General features: G+C 51.2%; 2 protein-coding genes across 2 annotated transcripts; one reads left to right on the forward strand and one right to left on the reverse strand.

The window, feature by feature from the left end:
• Positions 1-5,232: 5,232 nt before the first annotated feature.
• Positions 5,233-6,826, forward strand: LOC100902165 (uncharacterized). Its single transcript, XM_029111149.1, has 2 exons — positions 5,233-5,487; positions 5,790-6,826. Exons 1-2 carry the CDS (start codon positions 5,368-5,370, stop codon positions 6,216-6,218), a joined length of 549 nt encoding a protein of 182 aa, XP_028966982.1. The 5' UTR covers positions 5,233-5,367; the 3' UTR covers positions 6,219-6,826.
• A 3,450-nt stretch (positions 6,827-10,276) lies between these two features.
• Nipped-B (Nipped-B cohesin loading factor) lies at positions 10,277-17,713 on the reverse strand. Its single transcript, XM_029111154.1, has 10 exons — positions 17,474-17,713; positions 16,176-17,332; positions 15,783-16,115; positions 14,940-15,603; positions 14,760-14,798; positions 14,530-14,723; positions 14,032-14,353; positions 13,659-13,893; positions 10,741-13,535; positions 10,277-10,585 (listed from the first exon to the last, which is right to left on the reverse strand). The coding sequence occupies exons 1-10, from the start codon at positions 17,711-17,713 to the stop codon at positions 10,277-10,279; spliced, it is 6,288 nt and encodes a 2,095-aa protein (XP_028966987.1).
• Positions 17,714-25,751: the final 8,038 nt, after the last annotated feature.

A 25,751-nucleotide genomic window follows, 5' to 3' on the forward strand; every position in this document is an offset into this window, starting at 1 on the left:
CCCCCCCCCCGGAGTGTCCAGGAACTATTGCCGGAAACCTTCGACACTCCAGGGCATTTCTAGGGAAACTAATTGGCAGACGTGAAATCTCTCTCTGTCGGTATCCTGAGATAGTCGATCCGTCCAGAGCGAGACGAGCTATGAGTCTCTTCCGATTTCTCGCGCAAATCGCGTGGATAGAAGGTCAAAGAACATGAATCTCGCCCAGTGAGTAGGGTTGGAGCAATACAATGGCCAAGAACAGGAGTTGCTGACTGTGAGACATGCTATCGATGACTTCCAGAGAAGCAGAGGTCGGCGGAGGGGAAAACTATCGATGTCTCGCTCCAGGAGTGGAGAACTAAGAGAGAACCCCGTCGGATCGATTTCCCACAGAGGGGCATGCAGAGCTTTCTCATCAACTAATCCGAGAATTCTCGATACGGAGAGGGCGGAGGGGGGGGGGGTGACCGCCTGGCATGAGCTCATGTCGCCGGTCTTGAAGTGCTGGAACATTTACCGTCGAAGTCTACGACATCGAGATACCTATGCGGAATGGGGCTCCCCCTACCGAGACTTCCCCCCCCCCTTTTTGGGACGGAGGGGGGGAAACTCGGGGCATTCGTCAGAATCTTACGAACAGCAGACCAGCCTTCGCCCGCGGCTTGTCTATGTCCAATCGATTCGTATCAGGTACACGCGTCAAGCAATATCCCTCTTCTGACTTTCTTCTGCCATTGATCACGGGGTAATTTCTCGGGAAGAACGGTTTGAATCTTTATTTCAGAATCAGGGCCCTGGTAATAGCAGCCGACGCTTTCGACTGCCTTCCGAAAACATGAATGCAGGCTTACGCGTTTCGCGAGCAGGTGTCGCTGTGAAAACAAAGGGCTTTTGTGTGAGCCATATATTCGAAAAAGCCCTTTTCCCGAAAAAGCCCCTTCAGCGGCTCCAGAATCGACTCTCCAGGCTTAAGTCTAGTCTGAATGAGTATTTGGCGGAGACTAAGCGCCATGATCGTGTTCGATACGCCAACTGAACTTCCTGAGTTAGCGGAATGTTTTCTGACTATCATTTTTCGATACGTTTTCGCAGGGTCGTCACCTTGCTTATCCATGGCGTCTAAACTCCCACAATTTGGAAAGAAAAAGGATTCAGAATCGCTTCGGGGATCTCAGAGAGCATCTCTCCGCTCTGCCCGAATCGGATTTGCTAGCTGATGGGATCAGAGCTTGCCGAGCCCAGTTCCTCTGCCTTCCTTGTGGGGTTGCACCCAGATTCCGCAGGAGACGTGTCCGTTGACGCGCCACGGTGGGCTCGACCGATTTTGCCACAGTCGGAATTTGTGGCCGGAGCGGAGCTCACAGCGATATCTCTTCAGAGCTCTATGCCAGGCGATACAGTGGTCTGCACGTGAAGAGTGGGTATACAAACTCTGAGCACGAGACCGGGGGGAGTCTCGAACGAGTCATCGAGGGTACCATGGAATTGTAGGAGAGCGAGGTGGATCAATTCCGATCGATACGCATAACATTCCGGTCGACATTTCTTTCCGTTGAAATTTGACGTCTGGGTGGATACTGCCGAATTCCGCGAGTGCTTCGATCAAAGATCCACGATCGAGAGGACAGACTAATCTCGGGACGATCTTGAGAATTCTCTCTTGAACGAACGCGCGAAGTTCGGTCTCGAGAAGACCGAGTTTCGAGTGACATGATGATCTTCATCGTTGGGATTCGATCGATGGGACGCTGCGGAGGAGCGCTTAGGAACCTCGTCGCTAGAATTTTACGAATCATTGATTCAGCAAGGATCACCTCACTTCGCCTGCGCTCCGCTCGTCGAGAAGCTGACGGCGAGAACCTCTGCTCTCTACGAAAACCCATCACACCAAGCGAATCTGGCCGGTCGTCAACACTCTATGCAGAATCGCGGAACGCGATTAAGGATCTTGGGTCTATGCTCTGATTAATGAACCACTTCGACGTGCGAGTCCGATTCCCAGGTCAAGAGCACCCCTCCTTCCTACTCGACACTGATCACTGCTGTCCGAGTTATGGAGTTCGGATCAAGATCTGCGCCAGGATTGATGCTACTAGAATTTTTTTCATTTCATAAGCACCGTTATTCAAGGGGATTGATAGCAATAAGTGAAGACTCGCCACGGATTTGTGCGAGCCTGTAGCCATTCCCGAAGCGACAGAGGAAACAGGTCTCCGGAGACTATCCAAGAGCTGATCCTCCAAGACCAGGTGTTGTTCACAAGATCAGTGGTGGCGAGGGACTTCGAGCGAACCGAGATACGGCTTCTGAGGCAGTTCTGAGAAACATCGAAGAATTTATTCCATAACTCGAGCCTTGTGAAATTACGAAGCGCAATAGAATCTTGACTAGAAACTGCGGACATTAGGCTGGGGAAGGTTGGGATTCGACTCAATAAGTGACCGATGCTTGGCTTTGTAGGGGAGCCAGACGGGTGCACTGTAAAGGAACTTAGATACAATTGGCGGTGACGATTACGACGTCCTGTATATCTCAAGCTTATCCCCATCCTGGACGACACTCCTATTCGAGCTGCATTCCGATTGAATATACGGAGCACCTTGTCGCTACTCTGAGGGAGAAGACCCCTCGGCTTTCGAATTTTCCGCCTGTCCGGAGAGACTTAGTGCGCGCAGGAAGTCCCTGGAGTTTCCTGTACGGAAATTACTTCGTGCAGGACGTGCGAGAAATGAACGCAGACTGAAAACCACTCCGCTCAGCACTATAAGCTTTCAGATTTGAAAAAAAAATTCGGGCTGAACCACGCAGCCAAGGTTTAACGTCCCGGGTACTGTTATTCACATTGCTTCCGAGGACGGATCCATACAGCAAATGTACCTAGGAGGATCAAAGCCGAGTACCTGCATATTTTTCCGGCAGCAAAGATCGAACCCACCCCGCCTTCCGCGCGAGCTTTCAGATCTATTTCTTTCCGAACTAGCTGCGTCGCGGAGAAATCCGCAGTCAAGTACAATCGATTATACGGCCCGCGACCAACCATTGAACCCTCTGGTACCACGATCACACTCGTAGCTCCCGCGAATCGTTGCTGTGAATCTTTTGGGATAGAACGAAGCTCGATCACGATGCATGCGGGGACCTCGTTTATTGCACAGAGAGTGGACACGGAAAACACACACAAACACGCTGCCGTTGTGTTTACGACACAGATACAGAAACTTATATCTGACGCAGAAACAAGGCAACAAGTTGATGGGGAGAATATGGACGAACAATCATTTTGATGAACAAGCAAACAAGCATATCGACAAACATACAAATACTCTGGCCGACGGTCCGATAGACATGTACTTTGTGCAGAAAGGAAGGAAATTAACAGATACTAATCTACCACCATCCATCGTCTTTGAGCCCATTCGCGTGCAAGGAATGTGCGGCGCCGGCGACAGCCGCGATTTCTGCGTAGTCAACCCCGGTCGGCTCTAGCGTGGATTGGGGAGATCCCGTCGCCTGGACTCTGGGTGACGGTACCAATGAGTCCGCGCTGGGCGCTTGCTGGTGGGGTACGTCATAAGCCTCCACATGATATTGCTCAGGGGTGGAGCGGTGATTTCGAGAGACCCTGGAACGAAGAACAACACCTGCAGTGAGCGTCCCGGGGCCACAGAGCCCTAAACTAGGCGACAACGTATCTCAAATCCTTTTAGGTACTGCGCGTCAGGCGGAGCCGCGCTGCACGGTGCGGCTTGGAACACAAACCCCGTACTACCAGTTCGTTTCGGGTAGGAGGGAACTTTTCGTCGACTTATCCCCGTTGCCGCCGGCCGACGTGGAACTGTCTTTCGGTTGTAGAACTTTGAGCAATTGAGAAATCTTTTGCACGTCGAGATCTCCGTTGGGAGTTTGCACGAGACCGAACAGCTGATTGAGATTCGCTCCCATAGACTCGACGGCTTTGTCGGTCACTCTGGCATCTTCGCGAATGACGGCCATCATCGGAATCACCCTCTCGGGGGGCAGCGCGTCGGCGATCTTGAGCAGGTGCAACAGAGTGTTTAGAAGACGTTGAGCGAGCACCATTTTCGAGACGACAAGTTCCGTTTTGCGAAGCAGCTTGTTGAACAGCGCCGTCGGGTCCACTGCGATTTCGTGCATCACTGATCGCGAATGCCTGTCGGAGAACCAGAGTCACTTGTTGCCTCTGGACTTTTCACACCTTAAACATCCAACCGTGGCTCCAGAGACGTTCGGGAAATATTCTTCGATCGAAGCTCTCGGAAGAGTACGATCTCCTTCTTGTATAGTCAGACTCTATCCCGTTCGGCTTCGAAAGAGCTAAAGATTCCAGAGAGCTATCAAGCTCCGAACGAGATCCCGTTCCTGTTTCTCTAAACTCGTAGAGTCCACATGATCAGTTGGGGGGCGAGTACTCACGGTTCAGAGATATGGTACGCCGTGGGGCCTTTGGGGTTGAGGTGTTTGTGCACCAGGTAGGCGATGGTGGCGATCTTGGCGATCTTTTTAACTTCACCGGCTTGACTGACGTGAACTGTGCTCATTAGAGGTAGCATCACTAAAGCTAGAATTTGTGCTTTCATCGCGACAACGCAAGGAAGAATTGTACAAGTGAAACTCGTAGCTACTCAAGAGAGCTGTCGTCAACAGAATTTCGGCGATGGGCCGCTTATATACCCCTCAACGCCGATAGGGCAAGGGGGCGGGGGCAGCGTTAACGGTCACTCACGATAACGTACAAGTATCCGTTAGGTAACGTGTGGGATCTTCTTATTAGGTAACTTGGTGGTCATCTGATCCCGAAACACAAGGCCGTCACGGATTGTCGCCCAAGTCAATGCCGTGGGAACGGGCATCGTCTGTTCGAATTCGGGATATGCATCTATTGGCGCTTGATCTTCGCTCATCAATGTGTCCACCGGACCGACATACCGTCGCGAATGATTGATCAGGCGATCGCTGCTCTTCTCGGTCCCTCTTATTCTCCAAAATCGGAGTGCGAGGAAGATATGTTCCTACTCCTTGCTGCGAAATCGCCTATCCGACGCGCATTCCACCCCTCGTCAGTTCATTCAAAAATAGTTATTTTGCGGCCTCTTCCATGCGATAATACTCGCGAACTTCTGAGATCTCAAGCTTGGCGGTCTCGTACGTGTTTCACTCTTCTGGTTCAAACGTGTGCAGCACGGGACCCTCGAAACATGCATCTCCCGGAAGCATTGTTGACATCTCTGCGACACCGTGTAAGGGACGCGGCGACGGCGATGTTCCTCCGCCGTCCTTAAGTGACGAATCCTATTTTGATAAAAAGGCGCAGACCTACAAGTTCTGTATCGGCATTTTCTGCTTCGCGGAACGCGCGTTCCCATCATGCTGCGCTGCAAGAACATTCGCTCGTGTTATGACACATTAACTCAGAAGATGGACATGTGTTGCAACCGTTTCTATTCGAAGAAGTTATTGAAACACAGAATGGTGCCATGTAACAAGGTTCGTTGATGATACCGCTCTGTGAGACAGACCTTCGATGTCTGTTCCTCCTTTCCCCGCGTCTGAGCTTAGCTCCTCTAACGTAAAAAAATCGAGTCCCTTCTGTACTTTGGTGACCAGAGCTTCAGGAAGAATCTCCGCCGTAAACCTCACTTTTCCCGATCTTCAGAGAAGATGTCCGCAGACGTCAATGAGGTCCGTCCTCGTCGAGGGAAATGGCCTGACTCCGACTTTCGTAGGAGTCGCGGCCAATGATGATGAAATCAGTAATCACGCTCCGAACGTTCGTGATTCTCTTACAGGACATAAGCATACATCTGGATGGCTTCGAGGTCCCTTACATCATGGACTATTTGAGCAGGAAGATTCTTCTGAAGGCTGACACAAAATTCCTCTTCCGCGAGTCCGGACGGCAGAGTCGACAGAAGCCAATCAGAGAATACTTCACCCATAAGGGAGCGATTCTCTCGGAAGACGCTGAGGACATCCACGAGTACTGCGCTCTCTACAAACGTTGGATGCGGACCCTATCCGATCCATGGATCCCGGTCGACATTCAAAAAATCATCATCAGACGAATTCTGCAAGTTGGACCGGAACTTCGCTCCTTCCATCTGAAGGGTATGGCTGAGCTGCTTGTCAGCGGAGGCCTGACCCAGTCTTTAGTGTGTCTGATACATTGTATTTTTTCCTCCAACAAATTGTCCATCTCCACGAAGAAAACGCGATGAACGCTGATGCTCTCGCCGGAATTTTCACCATCGTTCTCTTTAAGGAAGAAGTAGACACGACCTCTCACAACCATACATTCACGTCCCTCGAGCCAATCCTCACCGGACTCGGTGTATTCCTGGAATACCTTTTCTCGGGCTTGGCGAATTCCATTCTGGAAGAGGCTTTGCAAGATTCCGACCTCAACAAGAAGAAGATCTCCAGAACGAGATCGGGTAGTAGTAGCAGAACGGTCACCAGGACCCAGTCCGCACCGACACGATCGAATTCAAGACCCGTGACGACGGCGAATGAGCCAATTCTGCTCGAGTGGCGCACCGCGGCCTTCGACAGTCTAGCGGAAGAATACGATGAACTGCTTTAATCACTTTCCTGCTTTGTGATCTAGATCTAGGGAAGCCACCTGTGATCGACCGGAAGCATTACTTATCATGAGGGGTCGAGTTCATCTCCTCGGTAGTTTGTCTCTCGCTTGTTCGTCAGCGTTTTCTCTCTGGCCGACACCTCAACCGAGCCTGTAAGTCAAAACAGGCTCCGAAGACGGGGCGCTGCCTGAAAGTCACCACAGGTATGGTGCGTCATCTGTTTTTCGACGGATGGGTCCCGCGAGTCTCCCCGGCGGGCGAATTCCTTCCCCCGATGGATAATCGGTCCGATCGGCTTAGTGACGATTGAATATGGTCTCGGTGCTCATAGAATTAAGCATCTTCCTTCATCAAAAGGAGAGAGAGTCCAGTGTATGACCAAGAGAGACTGACGATACATGATACGATTTTTGAGTCAACGTTCAGATGAATCCTGAATTCCAAAAAGGAATAAAGCTCGAAGCTATAGTGGTTGTCCTATGAAAGCCCTCTTTCTGAAATTTTCCGCCTGACCTCTCGTGTGTAACCAGAAAAATGTAGCTCCGAGCAGAGAGCCCCGGGAGCTTCCCGATTCTTGCGGCCATGAAGCCCCCGCCCGGGGGAAGTGCCTCTTCGATCAAATTTTCTTCAAAGAGGAGCCCGTGGCTCGAGTTCCTGACTGACCCGCAGAACTTCCACTTCCATCGACCCACGATTCGCGGACCCGCGCAGACGACCGGAGGGTCCGGGCGAGAAATCATGCCGTGAGAATAATCAAAGGTTCTCAGAAGCCGGTGTCAAGCTCGGGATTTCTCATTTTATTGTGATTCCGTTTTGGGGCAATCTCCACGAGGAATCGGAAACCTCCTAGGGCATGATTCAAGTTCCAGAACAGCTGGCTCATTTCTTCAAGTATCCGAATGGTTCGTAGGAGAGAAGAGGCTTGACGTAAGCCGATCCATAGCCCAGCCCATACCCGTGTTTAATAACGCTTCCGTAACTCCATGCTCGACCGAGAGGGAGACCGTACGGGGCGTAGGGGAGCAGAGGAGCGCCGTATAATCCGCCGTATCCCAAGTAACCGGCAGAAGCGAAAGAAACCAGAACGCCGAGAGCGATGGTGAGATAAGCCTGAAGAGATTCGTTAGGTTAAATCTATCGAGCTCAGAGAGATCGGAATCATTTCGGTACCTCGTGCTGACTACACTAAGAGAGCTTACGCTGAAGTTCATTTTGAGCTTGGAGCGAGCACGAATGTGGCCTGAGCTTAGCTTCCGACCGTTATATAAGCAGGCGGTAAGACTCACAATCAGTGACGAGAGTGTCCGTCCAGAAAACGAGGCTGGGCTCACTGGAGCAAAACTTTCGCTTCCGTAAAAAAATGAATTCGGACTTTCGAGTCGTCGCTCCCTTAATGAACACTGCAATTCACTAGTCTGGCTTTCTTCGGTGAGGAACGTTTTTCTGTTCCCTCTTCTGCTCAGGATAGAATTCTCAGGCTATAAGAAATCCATTCACAGTCCAGAGAGCAGCTTATCGGATTCCGAGTTTCTGGAGGCTGACTCTGGAATTCAGCCCTCTCTTTCCGCTGCCGCCTTCAACGCCAACGCCCGTCTTACAATTAGATAGCTCCGTGTACAATCCGAGGGAAGGTTCGTACCGGAATTATACGACTGAATTCGTGGGATTCAGGAAACGCTCTTCAGCGAACACTTTTCGCCACCATCGAGTTTTCGGCCGAGCCCGCGAGGCAATGGATCAACGACAACTCGAGAAAATTCTATTTTTGTTCTAGGGGCGAGGTGATTCGGAGGCACGCACCGGAAACTTCCCCAGAACCTCTGTAGGGAGTCCTGCCGGAAGTTTGTTCCGCACTTGCGGCTCCCTGCTCCTCGGTACTCGAGGCTTACCTCGAACAGAAATTATGGGGATTCCTCGATAAATCCCACCGGATACGTGGCTGGTACACGTGCGTGACGCTCCCTCAGAAGAACAGAGAGGTATGGATGGAGATATTTCGCTAACCGGCGTCAGCAGCCTACTGCGGACGGAGGCTCGCGATGAATTCCCACAAGAGGATCCTCAGTCATGGTTGGTGTCGGGAATGGCCTGGGAAGAGCGCGCTGATTGGTGACCTCGGGCTCTCTCGGACGAAGGTTTGAACCCAAGACCCCGAACCTCGGAATCCGACCGCGAAGAGGCGCGGAACCCCCGTACTGACCTCCCATGCGTGATTCGCTCGCAGGGTCTTGGCCTTGCTGAGGTCTGGGAGGAAAACAGAACATCTGTACATCATGTATGCTTACCACGGATTTCTCGCCGCTTATGTTTTATTCACACTTTACAATATTAATATTATATAGAGTTTTCTTGCGAAAAATCTCCCTTATTCCATTGAGGCTCTGCCTTCAAGTTCTCTGTCCTATATAAGACGCATGCTCCTTTAGCGCTTTTAATTCATATTCGAAGTGCTGCGTATGATTCTTGTTGATATATTTGTTACTATTACAGTCGAAAACTGTATTTAACAGATGTCACAAACACATCCTGCTCCCCAAATCGTGATCCCAGTGTATTCGTCTTCATCGTCGACGTTAGTTCCTCCCATTTCTCGTCATGATTCATCCGATCACTCACTCTCTGATTCAAACCAGCATGTCTATAGACGGATGTTATCCATCTTCCTTTCACACATCCTTCCACTCAATTAACGACTCAATCAGTCAGTCGATCTGTACGCAGTTAATAACTTAGATAAACTTGTCGTCTCTATGCTGCACATTATCGGCTACCGATAAACTCTCAAACCATTGGTCTCGTTCTTCACCGAGCGCAGCTTCTGCCTGCGAGTGAATGATGATTTAAACACATTGACGGATATTCCGATCATCAGCATCGAGTAAATTGGATTCCACCGCGAAATTTCGCTGCATCTATATGAATTCTGAATTTTAAAATCTCCCTGCAGAGGGGAATAATACTAAAACTCTCTAGACCACACAGAGATGCGATTCCGACCAAGAGACAATCGCAAATACGACGGAGAAGTTTCGCCGAATCTGAGTGAGAAAACATTGGGTTGAAGGGGAAATTAGAACGAAGATTCGTGTGACAAAGGGTTGCCCCTCCCGACTGGAGACTTCTCGGGAAGAGGGAGGTCGAATCGTTCCGATGGCCAGAAATCGTCTGTCCTCCGTAACCTGAAGATGGTCAATAGACCGCTTCCGAATCACTGTAGCCACGCGGAATCCATCGGGGCAGAATTCCCTCCACCTCGTTGACAGCGATGCGTTCACCATGGAATCTCAAGTTCTTCTCATGACGACGATGATCGAATGTCTATTCCGGTCGATGGTAACGAACTAATTATTCTTGCCCGCAATGACTTCTCTACAATACACGTTGCATGGCAAGCAGAAAACAACCCAACCAACTTGAAAGCTACACAATGTACATTTATCGAGACATTACGCTATTTACAGGGCGGGCGCTCTGGCCGGCGCCGAGCCGGTCCCGCCGATTCGCCAGCTGCGAGTTTCGGAGCCTTGAGAGACTCCGCGCAGGATTTTCGTATTTTCTAGAAATACGCGGCAACTTGTGACCATAGTGGATTCCAAGTCGGTGATCTCCGTAGCCGCAGCTCGCCGTCGCTGCGACAAGCCATTTACTTTTCCTCGGATCACTCCAGCAGCTTACTTCACTGCCCTCCATGTTCACTCAAAATCGGAGTCTTCTTCACTTTCTTCGTCCGACGACTCGATGCGTTTCTTCTTTTTCGGTCTTCCAGGCTTCCGGCCTCGTTTACCGGGCGTTTTCGGTTCTTTGCTAACGGAGCTGATTTTTAATTTCGGTATGGGTCCGCGACGTTTCTTCTCAGGAGATGGCGTAACCTCGTGTCCCGGCGGAAGAACCACTGTGGTGGCGGTTGGTGGTGGGGGTTTCTCCGGCGGCGGAGGAGCTTTTGAGATCTTGAGGACGATTCCGTTACTGGATTCCTCGACTCGCGCCGTGACGACAGGACCCTGCAATTCGATGCCTATGGATGAGTTTCGTGCTCGTGCTCACGGGAATGAGGGCAGTCGCCAGCAGTCCGAGACCTACTGACTTTCATGATTTACCTAGCTTATTGTGAGTTGTAGGAAATCTGCGTCTTTGTAAGACATGAGTATGTACTGACCTGAGGCTGCTCTTCGGCGTCTTCGTCGCTCGGATCGATGCTCAGCATGAGCTGTCGGAATTGCATGTACTGACCGACCAGAGCTCGTTTGCTGTTCTCGTCGAGTTCTTTCTTCACCTTCAACGAATCACCAGGATTCTTGAGCTTCTCAAGGGTGAGAGATGGTGTAAAGTGCACTCCCACCTTCCGGGTGACCTGCTTCTCGTAGGCTTTCGCTTGTTCATTCGGTGAATACTGCTGGATCCTGGTATCGGTCAAGCCGTAGATCTCTTTCAGGGCCTGCTTGCAGAGCAAGAGTAGAATGCAGGCGTGAGAATTGATCATTAGCTCCTGGACGATCTTCGTGTCTTCAGGAAGTCTCTCCATAAGGGATTCGATGTCGTCGTTGTCGTCGTCGTCCGAATCGGTTTCGTGATTCATGACTTGTTCGTTCCGATGATGGCGGGGCTTCTGTCGTAGCTGGTCTCTGAAGTTCTGCAGAAGACCAGATCCCGTCACCGACAGATGTATATCGATGTTGTGCATGACGAACAGCGGTTCGTCTTGAACGAGATACGGGAAATATACGATATTGTCCGCCATGTACAGAAGTTCCGACAGCGTAAATCGATCGTCTCCATCGAAGGCCTTCAGCAACGAGAGCAAAAAAGCTCTTCGGGTCTGCCGCGTCGATCGAAGCACGGTGTAAAGGAAGCCATTGCGAGCGATGGGCTGGCCATCGGCTTGAAGCCGGAGCCCACGAATGAGACGATCGTCCTTATCTTTGAGATCTTCCCTGAGCACGCTCTGGAGTCGATAGCTCAAACGGACTCCAGCAGGCGCCTTCATCTGAACAAAACCGGGATATTTCTTCTCGAGCTCCTGGAGCAACCGCTCGGCCGTGGTGCGCGTGAGCAGGTCGTCGTCGCTACCCAGACACGACAAATAAGGTACCATTTGCACCGGATGCACTAAACCTTGACCGAGGACGAGTTGGATCACGAATAATGCACCTTTCCGAACCTTAATGTGTTTTGAAAGAACCGACGACAGGACAGGTTTCATGTAGTGTTGAATCACAGTTGACGCCATGCCAGACGACACATCACCCATTTCTTTGAGGTTTTCTTTCTTCGACATTTTCGCCCACTCCCGATCCTTCTCGATCATCTTCTGCTCTTCTTCGTGAAGGTAGGTTTTTATGCTGGTGAGCACTGTGACCTTGAACGTGCACGTAACTCCGGAATTTTCCAAAATGTAGTGATAGAGATTTTTGACTTCGTCTCCGAGCATGAGATCGAAATGACGGTTCAGCATAAGTCCGAGACCTTGTAGAGCTTTCAGCCGAATGTCTTCGTCGGGATGAGCGTTGAAGTGGATGAAACAATCGAACACGATCTCCTTCTCGTTCCGGTGGGATACCGCTGGATCTTGGAGGTGCTCGAAGTCGAAGTGCTTGCAGATGAGTCCCGCCGTGAAAAGATTTCTCATGAGAACGGGTTTTTGTGCTTTCTGGGGCTCGTTCTTGAAGAACTCGACCGTTTTAACTATTTTGCAGAAGCAGTCCCTGACGAGCTTGTGGTTTTTGGTGACGCAGTTGATGACTTTGCCGAGACAACTGGTGGCCGCCGGTAGAACAGATAAATGACCTCTGACAATCAGTTTCATGAGTGCTTCTTCAACCTGAACGAGGAAATCTTCCGACGGATGATCGACTAGAGGAACGACTAACTCTAAACAATGTGAAACAGCGTTGATTATCAATTGTTCAGCCATCGTCTTGCAGGGAATCAACAGGTACGGCTGGAAAATTTGGTAGTGCTTCGTCGTCAGGTGGGGCTCGATTTTCGTGAACATGTTGAGCGTCGTGAGACACGCTATCAGATGACTGCGTGCGTTCTGCTGCTGGTCACCTTCCAGCTCCAACACGTTATCCACGAGAGCATCCACGATCTGACGACAGGCCCTCTTCGTGTGAGGCAAATTCGCTTCGTGCTCTTTCGAGCGGAGCAGGTTCGCTAATAACTGTTCAAACCATTCCAGGCCAGTGTCTCGGCACGCGGCAACTACGTGGCAGATATTGCGTACTTTCTGGGTGATGCGTTCGGTCTCGCCGTCTTTGCATGGCACGAACCACAACGATTGGAACACCTCGCCCACCAATTTCTTCACGGCTTCTTCGTCGTTCACTCGTCTGATGATCCGCACACAGATATCGGGTACGTTCTTGTAGTCTGGCTGCTCAACACAGATGTCCTTGAGGATTTTGATGACACGTTTTCGCACCGAAACACCGGTGTCGAGTATCCGTTGCGTCAACATTTCGTAGTAGGCGTCTATTAGTTCGGGTGATTGTAGGAGGAATTTTCCAAGAAGATCCGCTGCCGCTTCTCGCACAGATGTCGCTGTGTCGAGAAGCCTCGAGTGGACAGCAACTTTTACGTTGAGTCGCGCAAGAATGTCAGGATCGGCTTCGACGACTTGAGTGAGACATTTCATAGCTTTCGTTCGTACAGCCGTGGTAGTTTCTCCGAGTACTTTGAGGATCTGTGACAGGTATATGTCGAAACTTCTCGAAAACGGTCTCCGCGACGCGAGAAACCGAGATATGAGTTCCGCCGTGTCATAGTCCAGGGTTGTTCGCACGATTTCCACGGTTCCGAAATCGGCGTAGTCTTGTTGTATCGTTTCGCAGACGAACTTTTTCCGTCGCTCGGCCAACTTGATGACCATTTGAGTTTTCTCAAGCTTGACAGCTTCGTCCTCATCTTCGGGATCGCTTTTGGGTTCTCTTTTGGGTTTGACCATGGGGTCACCTTGAACAAGGAAGATTCGGACGCATTAGGTTCAATTCGAAGGAATAGCGGGGAGGATTCGGGAGCTGGAGTCTTTTGAGCATACAAATAAGATCCATTACCGATCGCCAGTCTTCCACAAACGTACGGCAGAAGGAAAGGAGGAAAGAACGAACCACATTGCGCCTTGCCGAGCTGTTCGAGGATATTGAAAAAAATCTCTAGACTCACTTGCATCCACCTTCGCGTTTGCGACTGCGTCCTTGTACCACTGAGCCAGATAGAATCTCTTGGAGAACTCTAAGGATGGATCAGATTCTGCGTTCCCGTCCAGATAATGGAGTAAAGCCTGCTGCAGTATCGTAACCTCATCGCGTTCCTCCTATACGAGCGGGGGAAAAAGTCAGTTACATCTATGAAAAGGGGCACGTTTGGCACTCGATGACGATAATAATCGGGGAACCGGAATCATGGAGAAAAGTTAATTTCCCTCCGGTAGTCGGACTCCGCTACGCACCTTCAGTTTGGCCGCGTTGTTCTTCTTCTTTTTCTTCGGCTTCGTCTGGATGTCCTCTTCCTCGTTGTCATCGCAGATTTGACGGAGGATATCATCGATGACCTCGTGTCGAATTTTCGTTTGGACCGCATCCTTCCGGAGTCTGGCCGCTACCACACCAAGATACTCGAGCGATGAGGTTCTCATGGACATGTCCAGATTCTTGTTACTGAAGTTGTTCACCAACAATTGGCCCAGAAGGGACAACATCATTTCGGACGCCGGCCATTCAGGCTTATTCACCGTCGATAGTAGATCTTGCACGAAGTTCTCAAACAACGGCCTGGAATCGAGAGGACGTTGAATCAGTTCATGAATTATCTTTGAGAAAAAGCACGTGTTTCCGTTCGGAGTGAGATGCTGAGGAGCCTCGAGAGATCGTGAACCCGATCCAAGACTCGAGTGAGACTCCGTTGTTCAGAAAAGTGAGGAAGCGGGGAAGCGGGTTGGACTACTCACCGATAATCCATGTCTTCGTGTTTGACACCACATTTCTTCAAAAACACAGAAAGAAAACTGACAGCTGTGCGGATAGCTTCTTCGTAGGACGTCATCAGAACAACCTCGTCGAGAGGTTTGTATTCGTCTAACGATCCATCCTTATCCTTCTCCTTCTCTTTATCCTTTTCTTTCGACTTCGACTTCGGTGTGCCCTCCTCCTTGGAATCATCTTTCTTATTCGACTCCACTTCAGGTAATCGAACCACACTGTGGATGAGTTGCAGTACCTAGAAAATACGAATAACGGACGTTAAGAAAAGTCGACTAGGAAGAAATATCGTCCGAACACGAGTCGGGTTCGCCTCCCGAAAGGGGGAATATTGTCGTCGCTCCCAGATATCAGATAAACGATCACTGAAGTTGCTCACCAATGCCGTAAGCATCTGGATCTGTTCCTCCGAGTTCAGGCGATAATTTCGTAAACTTCGCTTGGAGGTGGGTAACCTAGCGATCGATGCTAGAATATCTTCTAGGATCAATTGCCGATGAGGTACATAACGCGTGAAAATTGCTGTTACGAGCCGTAAGGCGTTCAGTTGGAGTTCGGATACGCCTTCGACAAAGAATGGACTCACACCGAGACTGGAAACCTTCAATACGATCGTATCTGTCAGCGTCTGCAGCTTCAGCAGCTCGGCTAACAGGCCAACCGCCTCGCGCAGCTTATTGTAGAGTTGAGTCACATTCTTTTGACGAGACTTCATTGAAGAGTAGTATCGTTTCTGCTTCAGGGACGCCGTCGATTCCTCGTCTTTTTTCGACACCCGATACGCTGGATCGAAGGCGGGGTATATTGTATTCTGGACTTGGAATTTCACGAACGTCACTATCCGCTCGATGACATCTTCCAGGAACACTTTCTCGGGCATGTCAGCCGCTGTCATTATGTAGAGCGCGGTGAGCGAGCTGTCGGCACTTCGTTGAATTTTGTCCATCATCAATTCGATGGCGGCACCTTCATCGTCGTCTTGCTCCCCTCCCAGACACACCCGGGTCCCGTCGAGGATATTACGTTCGAGTATTGTTAACAATCTGGAGAGAAAAAATCAAGTTTAGAGTTTATGATCACAAACACGAAATACTGGGGAAAGGCACTCGATTTCTCTTCATCCCGCTCACTCCCGGATACTCCAAGCGATCTCTGATAGACTGGTCATTCTCTTGATGAGACCGTGATCATCCTTTCCGGAGCAAAAACGCAGTCCACATACCTGACAAGTCGGTCCGCTGGAACTTGGTTGGTAGCTCTGAGTACTTTCAACTTCGCACTTTCGTCGGCCAACTCTTTCAGGGTTTTCAAAGGTATGAGGAACTCCTCGGGACACGTATCCTCTTCATCAACTGTTTGTGCCAGGTCGACGTCCTCCATTGCATCGAAGGTTTTCTCTACAAGGCGCGTAAATCTCTGATAGGTGGTGGACTCCATCAACTCCTCGGCGGTCATCGCTTCCGTCTGTTGTTCTCTGCGAATCTTTTTGATTTTCGCCTTCTTGATGATGATTTCCTTAGGTGGCGGGGTGGGCTCCTTAAGATTCTTCTTGGGACTGGCAATCTTATTATTCGTTGGTGCACCCATATCCTTCTTATCCTGACGTCCTCTTGACCCTTCGAAGTCGGAATCGCCTTCCCCCGTCCCAGCTTCACCAGCCTCGGCGTCCGAATCGTCCTTCTGATCGTCCTCTATGTATTTGGTTTTGTTGCCTCGCCGTCTCCGCTTCACGCGTTCCGTCAATGAAGATGCGATCAAGCTGTCCATGGTGGACAATTCGTCGGGACGCAACTCCGGCTCTTTCCGCTTCTTGATGGGGGTTCCACCCCAAACTTTGGGATCCTTACCACGAGAGCGGAATTTCTTCTTCGGTGGAACATTCGTTTTATCCGCTGCTTGCGGTGTGCTCGGCGTTGCGGGCGCCGTCGACGTCGTTGGCATTTGGGCATTCATCATTTGGGACTGTTGCTGATGGGTCGGTGAACTCAACTGCTGCTGCTGCTGTTGCTGTTGGGGATGGAATTGTTGCTGAGGATGCTGCTGATGGAATTGTTGCTGCGTATGTTGAAGATGCGGCGCTTGCAGCTGTTGGTGTGGGAGTTGTTGCTGATGCATGGTTGAGGGGAAATTGTGAACCATGTCATTCAGATGCTTGTCTAACGTTGGATCGATTCCGTTGGCCGGGAGGAAATTATTCGGAACCATAGGATTGACGATGGGCAGATGCATTGCGTTGTGCTGCTGCTGTTGTTGCGCTGTCTGTGGCAATTGATTCGTTGCACCGGGAAGCATCGCTTGCATACTGTGACCTGCGGGGCCCTGGAGACTAGCTTGACCGTAGGGTCCATGGTGGTTGTCGAGAATTCCAGCCACGCTATGATCTTTCTGTACGGGAAATTGATGTTGGTTGAAGTTACTGTTGAAGTGCTTGTTGTTCTGAGGTTGGCGATAGTAGGGCGACGCTTGCTGCTGCGGATTGACAAACTGTTGGCTATTCGCTTGCTGCGGAGACTGGCCATGCGGAGTCGCTGGCTGCTGATGCTGTGGCGAAAACGTTTGATTCGCAGCCGGATAATATTGTTGCTGTGGCGGCGGCTGCTGTGCTTGTGGTTGGGGTTGCTGCTGCTGCTGGCCTAGTTGGGCTGCACCCCAATGCGGGGTGGTCATCGCGGGTTTCGGCCCGAACAACTGGGGCTGGGACGACAGGAGGTGAGATAGCATCTGCGACATGTTGCCGTTCCCAGAAACCGGAGACAGTACGCCATCATCGATCTGCAGAGGACATGGAAGAAGTTTAGAATCTGGGGTACTATGGGGAAAGGAACGGGAGCTGGACACGTGACACATGAATAGCGACTGTCGAGCCAGGATCCGACGTCGACCGTCGAGAATCGCTCGGATCGTCATACGTACCTCGAGGTTATCGATGTTCGTTCTCGAAAGCGCGTCGATGACCTGAGGTAGGAGGTAGTTCCCGTTATTGAGAATGTTCTGGACCTCATCAGCCTCGTGCGCGGATATCACTGGTCGTGATGCAGGACTGCAGGCGCCCGGAAGGCTGACCGGCAATGGAAGCTCGCTGAGAAGGTCCGTTAAGCCCTGGACCGCAGCTAAGGTCGTTATGGGGACCGAAGGTCCCCCTTCACCGTTCATCTTGATCGTCGCCAACGGTCAGGCCGACGACAGAGATTTTCAGTTGACACAAAGCATTATTCCTGCAACAGCAAAAGTGCGCATTCAAAACATTGGAGGTTTTCGTCCCAACGGGACTTGAGAGCGGACTTTTCGGCTCTCCGTGATGGAAATCAGTAAATTCACAGGTTTCATGAGTGTCGACGCGTAGTCTTGAATTTTTTTCCGTATCGGTCATCGGGGAATCGATTCCAGTGTCGGTCAAAGGGAACGTGTGGCATGGTCGGGAGCTCCGACTTTTCGCTCGCTTTTGGCTTTCAGTCGCAACGTGTATGCGGCTTTTCCCAAGTATGCGCTTTGCACCTTCACGCTATAACGTCCGGAGGTCCGCGAGAATCCCGAGCCTTCCGTGCATCTTTCGGGTCTACGCAAGGAGAACGAAAATATCTAGATCCGACAATCAGGCTGAACAATTGGGTAGGATGAGCATATGCAGAAACTCAGCCATCTCATGTCGGCCGTCAAGCCCGAACACCCTCCAGCACTCAGCTGGGTTTCTAGACCTCGACATGATTCGGAATGTAAGGCTCGATTCCCCTCCGGAACCGCTATCTATTCCTTGAAGTTGGAGCACAGATTTCACGCGAACGTAACCGATCATATGTATTCCGTATCAATCTCGATGGTGTCCTGTGACGGCACCGACCGCTTTTCCGGGATGCCGCACTCTCTCTCTCGTGGAGTTTGGCGCCAAATTTTCAGCTGTCCGAGAATCGTATCTATTTTGCGAGCGAGTGAACAAAACAACCCCCCGCACCGGGGAGTTCCCTAAATCGTCGGATACTATGATACAACGCTTCAGTCTATTAATCTAGATATTCCGTAGGACCGAGACACCTCATCGGAGTTCGTGACCCTACCACCTCGGTGACCCGCGAAACGACGACGATTTCCCGATATCCGATCATAATTAAGGGGATGATGCTACAGCTCGGTCTAGACACGCGAACCTGAGTGAACTGCCTTTCTTTGCGACGTCGTAACGTCGCTGGCCGAAGTACATCCTCCGAAGAAGAAGAGGAAGTTCAGCGCTAGGCTCTCTTGACGGAGTTTTTTTTCGTGGCACCAGACAGAAGTTACCCTCGTCATGTCGACCGCATATTGGTTACTTGAGCGAAAACAAGAGCGGATCGTCTCAGGAGAAATCACAGTCTTCAGCACACAATTGCAGCCTGCACGATACTCTTCCACTCACTAACTCACCCACTCAGCCGGTCATTCATTCATTCACTCACTCATCCACTCACTAACTACCATGAATGTGGCTTCATGGTCATTCACCCGAGCCGGAAAGAAGGCACCACACGCGATCAGTGGTCACTGTCGAATTCGAGATTTCGAGACGTCCATGAACGCAGAACCTCTGAGGGCGCCAGGAGACCGAATGCACCACAAAACGTTCGATAGACACCGATCACTTCGAAATTGCCTCCTGGACTCACTGACTTTCGGCAACAGATCACCTCTCGTTCGAGACAGGCTCTGAACGACAGCGTAAACACGGTGGCCACTATTGACATCTCACAGGTGATCCTCGCGGGTCACTCGCATCGAGCCCGAGCGATTCGGGGCATCCGGGACGCAAGGGGGCACGGATATCTCATGTCACAGGGGCATCGGTGGACACAACGGAAAATCCTGTCCGACGTCGAGCTTGAAGTCTGCTGCTGCTGCTGCTCACCCGGAGTAGGAATGTCGAACACCCAGAACTCGAAATTCAGCGCTGCGTCACTCACTGCACGACCCGACACGGGAGACGATGCGACCAGGGGTGCGGTCGAAGAAGTATCCGATTCCGAACACACAGTAAACGAACAAACGGTGCCGGCGAAGTTGAGTTATCGCTTTGTTTCTCACCGTTTTTGACAAGGGGTCGTCGCGGAGCAGACCGCTTCTGGGTCGGAGTACGACCGTCAGACGGCCGAGTGGAGCGTAGATCCGTCGAGTCGACTCCCGTGACCCTCTACGGCCGACATCACACTTCGAGATTGTTACACGCTCGCGCACAGATCGATTTTCGGCAAGATTCAGTAGTTTTTCCGATCCTAAGCCTAATAGTCGATGGTCGCCATCTTGGAACTAAAAGATGCCTTCCCAGTTAACTAGGACATTCGCAGCGCAGCTATCTAGGAGTTCGAGTTCGAAACATTTGCCCACCGTCGAGTTGACAGAGCCGCAGCTGGAGACAAGGTGGATAATTGAGCGACAAGACCAGGGACTAACCTTGTCCGAACTTGTTGAATGGGCTGTGTTTATATATGGATGAATGTATGTGTGTGTCGTCTAAAAACAGTAGTTGTTGTTTCTCGGTCGGCTTGTTGTTACGACGATAGGCGGCGACATCTAGCCGACAAGATCTCATTCCCGAACACATTCACGGATAGTGAGCTCCGAGCCTATTGCTGCGTTGACACGACACTCGCAGCGCCTGCGTGCTCGCGAACAGACATTGAAATTCGCGCAAAAAACATAGAATACTCACACTAGTAGTAGTGTTGTCAGTACGGCCAACGACGGACAGCGAGCGTCTCTAGCGGCGCTGTTGACGGTCCGCAGCGCCCTCTCTCCTATGGATGGTGGTGCTGCGGCGGCGGCGGCGGCAGCAGCGGCGGCGGCGGCTGCTGCCGGTTGAGAAACAACACCACCGACGACGACCACACCGCGACGGCCGCGGCCACTCACTTGGACTCACACACACAGACGGGCAGGCGCTCGCCGGCGCCGCCCGAACCGAAACACCAGAGTCTTTCCTCACATGGGCAGAAACTGACAGGATCTTCGCGCCGGTTTTTCGAATTCTCATCGCCTGTGAGGGCTCGGCCACGGGGTATGCTCCGAGCCGGTCGTCTCTCCTCTCACAGCGGTTGCTGACGATGTTCGGGTGCGCGAGGATCGAAGACTCCGAGTTTGTTTCCAGGCAGAATACAATACGGGAGCAGTCCGTTCTCTGGCGCGGTGTACCCATATCCGTGTACCCATATTAAGTCTAGAAATGCTTGAAGAATGAAATGGAAAAATTCGTGATTGTGATTGATTACGGTAGCCACGCTCTGCCATTTCAGACCACGGGGTGGATCATTAATTGATGATAGCGCTTGATGAAATTAGATCGGACCGAAGATGGGCCCTGGTACAATTTGACATTAAATAATCTCTCCTCGCTTGTGCCCTAGAACCGGGCGTAGGAGGCTCGCAAGTTCCCCGCTCGAAGGCAGGATAATGGAATTGGAATTTATGGCATGTTTTGGAGGTGCGTAGTGTACGCGGGACGTGCCGAGAGCTGGCTCAGACGGCACGTGAAAAGTCATCTACCTAATTGGAGAATGTCGGAAACGAGCGCCTGCTCTCAAGCTAGAGTCGGACTTCGATCTCATTGATCACAGCTGTAACTCGTCAGAGCCCCTTCGACAGCCCTTACGAGGATTCTCACGAGAGCTCCGACGGAGCTCTCGACACACCACGAACTTCGACGGGGATACTTCCTGGGAATCACATAAGGAATATCCTCCTCCTGGGCCAAGATGAATGCGGTAGGGCGCATTCGGCGAAGAGCGGTAGCCCTCTCACCGGTTGAACTCCATCGCCGGTGAGGGCGCCGCGCTGCTCTATCCAGGTGCCGCTTGAGACGGCGAGTCGAGCCCTGATCTTCAAGGAACAATGGCAAGGCATGGTACTCAGAGATCAAGATTCAAGCATTTGTCGTATGATTCTGACAGTGTTGATCCCTACGACAGTTCCGGGAGGTCGAAGTGGAGTTCCGACATCCTGAGATCCTGAGCAAGACTTCCATGGAATTCTGACTGCAGATGAGCGCCGGACTGGTAGATGTATTGGGAGCCGCCAAACTTAGACTTTTCCGACCATGCCGAGGTTTTCCGAGCTGCCCGGGCTCCCCGTCCCTCGATTCGAACGCGGAGCCTCGCCTCCCGGTGGTGGCTTCTCGCATATCGCCAAACCCGTAGAGGGGCGCGGGATGGATACTTGATTCTGAGGATCCTTATCCAGGGATGAATCCTGGGAAGAGTGCGTCCTCGACACCCGGGATTCTGAAACTCATCTGATCGATGGCATTCACTCATCGAGAGAAAAAAGCTTCGCCACACGGTGGTGGGATGGTTACCCTCAAACATAGACAGGTAGAGTCCGTGAACAACTCGAACTCCTCGATCGGTTGCTGATGAACAGATGAGAATATATATATGTATATGGAATCTTGAATTCATGACGTTTAGTTATCGTGTGTAGTGTAGCCGATGCTGCTTCGATCGGAGGTCTAGGTCCGACTTTAGGGCGGCCCGGAGCCCTGAGGTAGTTCAGTGGGGCTCCGAGCGCTCGTCGAATTAAGACGAGAAATTCCGCAGCGATTCTCTCGGACTCATGAATCAAAATCTCTCGGGATTCATTTGAGCCCCGCGAGACCTTGGAGCGGGGTGACTCTAGGAGGTGGCTTGATTCCAATGACTCGACTGGAAGCTTCAGCGTACTCGTCGATCTTCCTCCAGCTCCCAAGGATTCATAGCGCTCGATGAATGAATGAGAGAACGGGGCCTACATCGGAGTTCTTGCCCGAGGGTATTCATCCCGGTCCCAATGCAAACATGGTACATTTACGTCTGCGATCTGTCGTCTTCAGTGATATTTTGACTAGGTCATTGCCGGAATTCGAGGAGTCGCTTCCCAACAGATTGATACAGGCGGAGGACAAACTGCGGTGGGAGTGCATCCTCGGGGGATTTCAGGATGCCAGAAAGATAGGGATTGCGGAGGATCCCTAGCTATGATCGGACTGATTGTCAACATTGCTATTCATTTATTCCTCAAGATCTTCTAATGGAGACTGGAGGAGGCCTCGGCTTCATAGTTCGGGTCTTTTCACCAGCCCAGATCTCGGTGGATGATGAGTAGGGCTAGGCGTTTGTGGCGGCCGCCACATCCGCCATGAAATCCGCGATTTTCGGCCGGAATGCCCACCTTCCGCGTGTTGGGATGAACAGAATTGGGAGCTGTGAATCCTCAGACTCGGTAGCGTCGTGTCGGTGTGACTCATAGCGTGGGTACGCTTTCCTCGTGAGTCATATATTCGGGGTTCTCAATCCCGGTTCCGACGTAAGCTAAATGATAGTCCGCTAGTACGAAAGCGGGACTCAAGATTGCTAGAGTGAGTCACCCATTGGGTGGTTCCCAAGATATTGTACGGAGACCCATCCAGCCCATGTATGTAGGTAAGCATGGTAAGGAAGGTGGAGCTCGCCCCACCCTAACTCCTATATAAGGAGGATACAATCCGAATAAACTTTACTGTGGTGTCTCCCCTTTTGTGAGACTGTACTCCTGTTAGTTCACTTCGCTCACTGAGCTAGTGTGTCTCCTCACTATCCGACCTTTCCTTCAACCAGCCTTTGCCAAGCTGTTTCAACACCGCGAATTTCGGAGTTTTTTTCACGGGATAAACATGGTCAGTTTGACTCCTCCCGTGACAGACCCCGCATCCCGTTCGATAGATTCCAAGGGAACCATCGATGGCGAGATATCCTTATCCGCTGCGGACTTCTTCCGCGCCTGTCGCGTATTCGACCCCGCGAAGTTGAAAACAATCGAGATCGAAGCCGGCTACGTCATCGAAAATATACTGTGGTTCGAGGAAAACGATCCGGGGAAGGCTGAACTCCGACTACACTTGTCGGCAAAGAGAAAACTCGAGGCTTCGTCTCATCCGATAGTTTTGTGGATAAATGTGACGGCTCGTTTTCCCTAATTGGCGAAGATCGCTCTGACTTGTCTGAGTGTACCCGGCAACAGTGTTTCGGCTGAGAGATCTTTCAGGAAATGCGCGACTGTTCTTCGAGATGATAGACGTAGTATAAAAAGTAAGAATCTCAGCATGTACAATATGCTTAATCATAACAGTGACGAAGTGTGAGTTCTGGTCCTAGCTTCAAGCCTCCTAGGTAGCATAAGGTAATTGACGACAGCAGACAAACATAAGCATGAGCTTTCGTTTTGCTTGTTCGGAGCCATGAAGCTGCCCTTGTCTCTTTCCCGAGTTAGCGCGATTCGTCGACAAAGCATCCGCCATAAGTCCGCGATTTTTGCTGGGGAGATCCGCCACAGGTCCGCGATATTCCCAAAAAAAGTCCGCCACAAACGCTTAGCCCTAATGATGAGTGATCAGCATCCAACGAGCACTCCGATCAGCTCCTTCATTCAATCCTTGTATTCCACCTAGATTCCGACGTGATTCTGCGCTTAGAACGTCTGAAAATAGGAAATTCGATCCGAATCAAGTTCCTTCTCGAGAACACCGCGCCGCGAAGAATCTGTCGACAAAAGAAGGGGTTTGCCTTCACGAAAGACCCAGGGAGCTCTCGATGTCCGCTACGAGCTGTGGCTTAAACGTGCCGGACGGGAGTGCGGACCTTCCCTTCGAGAAAGTGGAACTCATAAAGGACATCTTGGGCGAGGTTCGCGCTTCGCGCACCCTCCCATAGAGGGCGCCTCTTTGATTCGATCCGGAGCCCAGAGGCCACCCGCGCGTTCGTCTGCTATTCTAGCATCGGAGGGAGGCGATCCGCATGTCATACGAGACTACGGGAGAGATCTTCAGAGGTGCCGATTCACATCCTGACAGGATCGACGACCCCCAAGTGAACCCCTTCGGCTCCCAACGTCGATCGTTACCACGGACTGGCAAGCGTCGTGACTGTCCATCCTCTTGTGGAAAGGAAGGCTTAGTGCGTAGGGCGATAATAACAACTTTACGGCTAGGACGGCGCTCTCGACGACCACCACCATCACCACTGCCGCCGCCGCTACCGCCATGTCTCGTTTGAGGAAGATATTTTCTTCCTCGCGTAGAGTCGTACAGACGCAACCGCAGTCGGAGGACTCGAACAGCTCGACAACTCCGACCCAAGCCCGTGGACTCTCCTATCTGAACCTCGACGAGGTACACGCCGACATGGACAAGGTTCTACCCCAACCCGAGTCATGTCTTGCTCTGACAGTTGGTACAGTGACGCAAGAGGAGCACGAAGACAAAGAGCGAAAGACTTCGAAGAGTAGTGCAGTTTCGTCATCATTAGAGGAAGAAGGTACCGCTACTGACTCGGAGGAGGATCGTCAGCCCAAATGGTGAGCGCAACCGTCATGATTGGTCGAACGACGCCTTCTCCCTCATCACCTGCTTTCCTATGACGCACTGCCGAGACTGGCAGCTGCAAGACGGTGACCGTTTGCTGCACGGGTCGATGTCGAACGGTGTCTACGGGGCGGTACATTCATCGTCGAGGAGCTCCAAACACTCTCGGAAAAAGTGAAAGACCCGAATATTAGCCGAATATTAGCCGAATTCCTCAGATAGTGGAGAATCTCAATGTCTACTGTGATTGTATGTGTGGCTTTTTAGATATGAAACCATCTTTTTCTGTCAAGAGGAATGCCACGGAAGCGGTCACCGCGATAGTTTTTTTTCACCGGTCAATCTCCTCGATCCCGAGCCATATGTATTGCGCCCGTATCGTGCGCCCCCCAGGTTGCATCTCGTCAGACCTGATCGATGCAGCTGGTTGATAGTGCAGCTGTCGACCAGGCTCTTTTCGCCAATATTCCCATCGTATCGGAATCCATGAGGCTTTAATCCATTTGTTGTTGTAATTCGAACAAAAGACCTCATCCATCTGGGGAAGACTCCTCTGAAAAATTATACGGGAGCGAATCAATACGAGACGATTGTAGGATCGGCGACAAGTGCGGGATGATCGTGTCGGTGCGGTAAAGTCCTTCCTGTGTTGATCTCTCTTTACAATGCTAATAGCTAAACAACTGGCCCTCTCTAGAATGTGGCCAGAAATCTCTCGCCTCGCAACGTTTTCTCAGCGAGTTATACCTTCGACGACAACACGGCCAAGATTCTATTCTATTAGTGTTCATTTGTCGATCCGCAACGTCCGTCGTACGATCTGCAGCTCCGATGAAAGGATCTGTCAAATTGTGAGTTTCC

This window comes from Galendromus occidentalis, unplaced genomic scaffold (genome assembly GCF_000255335.2).
Source record: "Galendromus occidentalis unplaced genomic scaffold, Mocc_1.1 scf7180000077360, whole genome shotgun sequence".
Classification (NCBI taxonomy): domain Eukaryota; kingdom Metazoa; phylum Arthropoda; class Arachnida; order Mesostigmata; family Phytoseiidae; genus Galendromus; species Galendromus occidentalis.

Bases quoted from the DNA above. Each gene is read 5' to 3' on its own strand.
- LOC100902165 (XM_029111149.1), top strand. From the start codon at position 5,368: ATGCTGCGCTGCAAGAACATTCGCTCGTGTTATGACACATTAACTCAG. The intron at 5,488-5,789 runs GTTCGTTGATGA...ATTCTCTTACAG, and splicing joins GAATGGTGCCATGTAACAAG to GACATAAGCATACATCTGGA.
- Nipped-B (XM_029111154.1), bottom strand. From the start codon at position 17,713: ATGAACGGTGAAGGGGGACCTTCGGTCCCCATAACGACCTTAGCTGCG. The intron at 17,333-17,473 runs GTACGTATGACG...TGTCCTCTGCAG, and splicing joins CGAACATCGATAACCTCGAG to ATCGATGATGGCGTACTGTC. The intron at 14,799-14,939 runs GTGAGCAACTTC...CGTATTTTCTAG, and splicing joins TCCAGATGCTTACGGCATTG to GTACTGCAACTCATCCACAG.